Raw genomic sequence first — 5,053 nt, 5'->3', positions numbered from 1 at the left:
AAATCACTTGTATAGTGATAGGCACGGGACAAAATAGATAAACACGTAGGCTACAAGAAAATAATACACGGATGATATTAAATCACGAAGACTCTTCAAACAGCAAGCATCTCCTGATAGATTTTGAGGTAAAGCACAAATGTGAATTGTTTACACACACACACGCAGTGCAGTGTGTTTGCTAAAGACCTCAAGTTTACAGCCTGCAGAGATCACCTCTATTCGACATCAAATATTCATCTTCTGTTAGAAATTCCGATCTCGTATATCAAAATCTCTCGTATTTCCACAGATCCTTTCACACTATATGACTAACGCGCGGGTGTGGGAAGGTCCGCACCTGTGGGCTGTTGTGAGAACTTTATTTTTTTGTGTTGATTTGCCACTGAATGCACAGGATTTGCGCGGAATATAAGGGGTTTAAACGCCGTCTTTGAAGTGGACTGTTCTTAGGGTCGCCTGCCGCTGTTTGTGAGCTGTATGCGGACTGCGCACGCGGGGTCCGCAGTGGCGCTGTTGTAATTTCACGTCACATCAAGTTTGATCAGCGGTCCGATTGGACGATCCGCAGCGCTGTCCTGAATTGAGAAGCTCTCTCGCTTGTTTGCTCGTCCTGTAGCCCGAATGCGCCTCTCCGGCATCGCGTGAGGGAGTCGGCGCGCATCTGGCGGATTTTGTCGTCGGTCTGGATGTTACGCGTGAGCTGAAGATTTCTAGAGGTCGGCGACAAAATGCGGCGGCGAGCGCACGCCAGCGTCCTGCTCCTGCCGTGGCTGGTGCTGCAAACCCAGGCAGGCTTTCCAAACCAGATCAATATCGGTAAGCGAGTTGATTATTTATTGATCAAAAGATTAAACATCTTTTTCCTTGGAAAAGCGACGAGATCTTCATCTACCTGCTGCAGCATCACCCACAGACACGCATACGAGAAGTGTGCGCCAAACAGAGTGTAAATGATGTGAATGTTACTACTGCTACTACTACTACTACTACTATCTCACACTCGAACAAGTCTAAAGTCAAGTAAATGCTCTTAACTGATCTGATCTCGCATGCAGGTGGTCTCTTCATGCGCTCCACGGTCCAGGAGCACAGCGCGTTCCGCTTCGCCGTTCAACTATACAACACCAATCAGAACATCACCGAGAAGCCCTTTCATCTGAATTATAACGTGGACAATCTGGAATCATCCAATAGCTTTTCAGTCACGCACGCGTGTGAGTCTTTGCTCCTTTTTCCACATACAACACATTTTTCCACATACCTGTTCTCCTTTAACCGTTCATAGAGCGTTATAATAACAATGTATAGGCTATAATTGAGGTAAATTTGGACAGTTTTTTGCCATATTGAGATGACTGTTTGACTGTTTCAGTTCAGCTGAATTCACCCATATCTGTCTGTCTATCTATCTATCTATCTAAATATAAAATAATAGAATAAAAGCTCCTTATTCTCACCAAGGGCGTAGATTTGGTTTTCAACTTGGTAGTGACATATTGTGAGGAGGCAGGAGACAACCCTCAGATTCTAACTTTTAAAACAAACCAAAAGCTATTCAAGCAATGAGTCACAGGACCTTGATCATGTTCACAATGTAGGTGTTAAGAAAAATTATATTGCGTGGAAGTAGGTCTCATTACAAGCATGTGCAGTATTCACTCACATCACGAGTCTTGTTTTCTGTCATTTCTCTGCCCATAACTTATTAAATAAGACTGCTGATCTGTTCTGTTTCTGGTATGTCACTCCGAATCCTCTTGTTTACTGAAAGAGGTTTACTGTCTATTATTGAAAGTTTTAAAGTTCATTGCATTTAGTGTTATTTTAGTCATGGGCAACAAAAGATGGCAACATTAACAGACACCTGCTCCGTTTCTCTCATCTGAAGAGTCTCTCAGGTGAATTCATAAAATAAAATGCAACCATGTACGGTACAGTTTATTTGTAGTAAACTTAGAATTGGGTTGGAGGTGACAAAAAGCAGAGGTTTTAATTTGAAAGAACCAATGATTTAGTTGCAATGTCACAAAGCAAAGAAGCAAAAAAGAAGAAAAGAGAGCAGATAAAGACTGATAGTGTGAGAAGTTGGCGAAAAAGAGAAATGGAGAGAAGAAAACGTGAAAAACTCTTCTGTGGCATAAGCCTCAGGTCTTGATAATGGAGAGATAGACTGAGAGAGATGATGATGAGTGCAGGCTGACATTTGCACACATGCCCAAACCAGTGCAAGGGTTAGGGTGTGTGTGTGTATGTGTGCAAGAGAGTGAGAGAGCTTTACCATCATTATAAAATGCCTGTTTACAGCTGCTGTCATTACCATTTTGTGTCTCTGACTGGCCTGGCTGCTCATCTGAGCGTGTCTGTGTGAGAGACAGTGTTTGTGAGCTTTTGGTTTCCTGGCTTATCATGGTGTTATTGCTGCAGTCATTGATCTTTCTTCACTGCATTAACACACATACACACACATTGCTTCAGGTATCTGGTTGGTCCATCAGACAAAAACAGCTGGGCTTTTAAAAATATAAATAAAAAGAGTTTGCGAGTGGAGAGGTATGCTCGTAACCTCTCAGCCTCTGAAGGTGATTTTAAAGTTTAATGAATAAACTCTGCGGAGATGCTCTCAAAGCTCAAAGTATACATATTCAGGAATAACATGACAGGAAGGACAAAGTGCTTTAACAGTGATGCGAGAACTGTTCATAAATAGAGACAGACACTTATTTTTCTCTCTGGGGATGTCTTTGAATCAGAGCACACACACATTTGCATGCAGTGCTTATATTAGTCAGGTGAGCTGGTTTGTAACAGTTGCTCACAGCGCTGTGAGAGTGAGTTGTGCGTCAAACGGTTCCTGAGAAAAAGGTTTTGACAGCTTACGTATGCAGTGACCCTGCTGTTTTAATTGAGGCAATCTGCATCGTGGAGAGAAAACTGTAGGGGTCAGGGGGTCTGTAAACAGGTTATTTTTCACTCACTCTTTTGCTCTCGCTCCCTCTCTACGGTTTTCCGTATTCTCATCGTTTTTTTTCTTTATTGCTCCCTGGAGCATTCGAAAGACAGATGAAAAGAAGTAGATGTAACCTGCTGGCTCAGTTAGAAGAACAAATGAAGGAGAGAAAAACAGAGCGAGAGGGAGACACGTAATCATTACCTTGTCTCTGTGTAATTTCTACGCCACTAGCATCGCCAATTGGAATTGCAAAAATAACTTGGTTGGCATGAAATGGAAATTTCTAAATGCATGTTATTGGTTTATTAAACAATCCTTCCATTTCATTTATTAAAATGTCATAGCTTAATCTTCCAGTGGAACATCAGACTTCTCTCTGGTGATGTTGTTCGGATTTATGTAATAAGTTTGTCCTGTAATAAACTCCGCCCATTTCTTTCAATCGACTGCAAGCCCACATTCATGTCTGTCTCCATCGAATCAACAACCGGTAGATTAATCAGTTTTTTAAAAAATTAGCAATAAATAAACATAACAAAGATAAAAAATTAAACAATGCTTTAGGTAGGTTTGTAGTTGTTCAAGTACAGAAATTGAATAATAAAATGTAAAATGACGTCACATATTTTCATTGTATAAATTAAATATAGATTAGTTACTGTTAAAGCTACAAAAGTGAGCGATTTCCTTTTTCCCTTGTATGTATGTTTTGTATGTATTTGTCCATTCAAGCGCAAGAAGACGTAGAAAGAAAATAAGGGGCTCTCGCGTTGTTTGACATGCGGCTCTATGTGTGCGCGCTTTGCGCACAAAACACACTGAATGGAGTTGTTATTCACGTCGTCTTGTGCTTGAATGCTTTAAAATAGCTTGGTTGTTCAAATTGGCCAGGTGTATTTGTCCATTATAGCACAAGCAGTTGCAAAAGACAGCTCCATTCGGGGTTTGCGCGGATACTGAATTGCATTTGAATCTTCTTGCGCTTGAATCCTTTAAAATCGATTGAATGTTTAAATTGGCAAGGCATAAAAACACGTGCAAATGATGAACTTTTGTGAGGATGCAGCAGGGGCCCGATCGGGCCAGTGGCAAATCCGTCAGCTGTCCTGAGCATCTTTCACGCTGACCCCGGCCATCTGGCAGTCCTTATTGTCTTAACTGTTGATTATATTTTTAAATTGACACTTCCCCTGTATGTAATTTGTCTGACAAACAGATAGTCCTGCCCTAAAATCACATTATTAGTCAAGCCAGTGTTGCTGTGTTGTGCTTCTCAAACAAGCTGAACAATATTTGTCAGAGTTTGTTGAGTGTTTACACTTTTCAGGAAAATCAACCTACAAAAATGTCTTGCTTATAGATACTGGTTTTCCTTTGCTGTAAACAAAACTTGTTTCTCGCGAGACTAGCATATTCTCACCGGAGTTTACGCTACGCATACGTCATCCGCTGGACGCCACTCTCTCACGAATACGTATATGACAGTTAGCAGAAGTTAGAGATTAAGGTTTATAAAGTTGTGAATATGGATATTTTTCTTACACAAACGCATCGCTTCGGGAAGCCTTTATTAACCCCCGGAGCCGTGTGGACTTCTTTTATAATGGATTGGTTAAAATTTTGGGATTTTGGGCTACCATGCACTCCCATTATAAAGCTTGGAAGAGCCAGGATGTTTTTTAATATAACTCCGATTGTATTCGTCTGAAAGAAGAAAGTCATATACATCTAGGATGGCTTGAGGGTAAGTAAATCATGGGGCAATTTTCATTTTTGGAAACAAGCTGAACAATATTTGTCAGAGTTTGTTGAGTGTTTACACTTTTCAGGAAAATCAACCTACAAAAATGTCTTGCTTATAGATTACTATATTAAAGGGATAGTTCACCCAAAAATGAAAATTACCCCATAATTTATTCGCCCTCAAGCCATCCTAGGTGTATATGTCATTCTTCTTTCAGACGAATACAGTCGGAGTTATATTAAAAAACATCCTGGCTATAATGGGAGTGGATGGTAGCCCAAAATTTGAAGTCCAAAAAATGGAACCAATCCATTATAAAAGAAGTCCACACGGCTCCGGGGGGTTAATAAAGGCCT

At 40.7% G+C, this 5,053-nt stretch overlaps 1 protein-coding gene across 1 annotated transcript in view; it reads left to right on the top strand.

Annotated features, from left to right (window-relative positions):
* Window positions 1-494: 494 nt before the first annotated feature.
* The window catches only part of LOC107733225 (glutamate receptor 3-like), a 40,709-nt gene continuing 36,150 nt past the window's right edge, over window positions 495-5,053 (top strand). The window contains exons 1-2 of the mRNA XM_016544772.1: window positions 495-819; window positions 1,059-1,217. Of these exons, the coding sequence (XP_016400258.1) occupies window positions 732-819; window positions 1,059-1,217 (247 nt within the window). The 5' untranslated portion in view covers window positions 495-731. The remainder of the gene's footprint in view (window positions 820-1,058; window positions 1,218-5,053) is intronic.

This window comes from Sinocyclocheilus rhinocerous, unplaced genomic scaffold (assembly GCF_001515625.1).
Source record: "Sinocyclocheilus rhinocerous isolate Xijiao unplaced genomic scaffold, SAMN03320098_v1.1 scaffold4356, whole genome shotgun sequence".
NCBI classification, from domain to species: domain Eukaryota; kingdom Metazoa; phylum Chordata; class Actinopteri; order Cypriniformes; family Cyprinidae; genus Sinocyclocheilus; species Sinocyclocheilus rhinocerous.
Note: the sequence above shows the minus strand (reverse complement) of the source record. Positions and strands in the feature narration are given on the sequence as shown.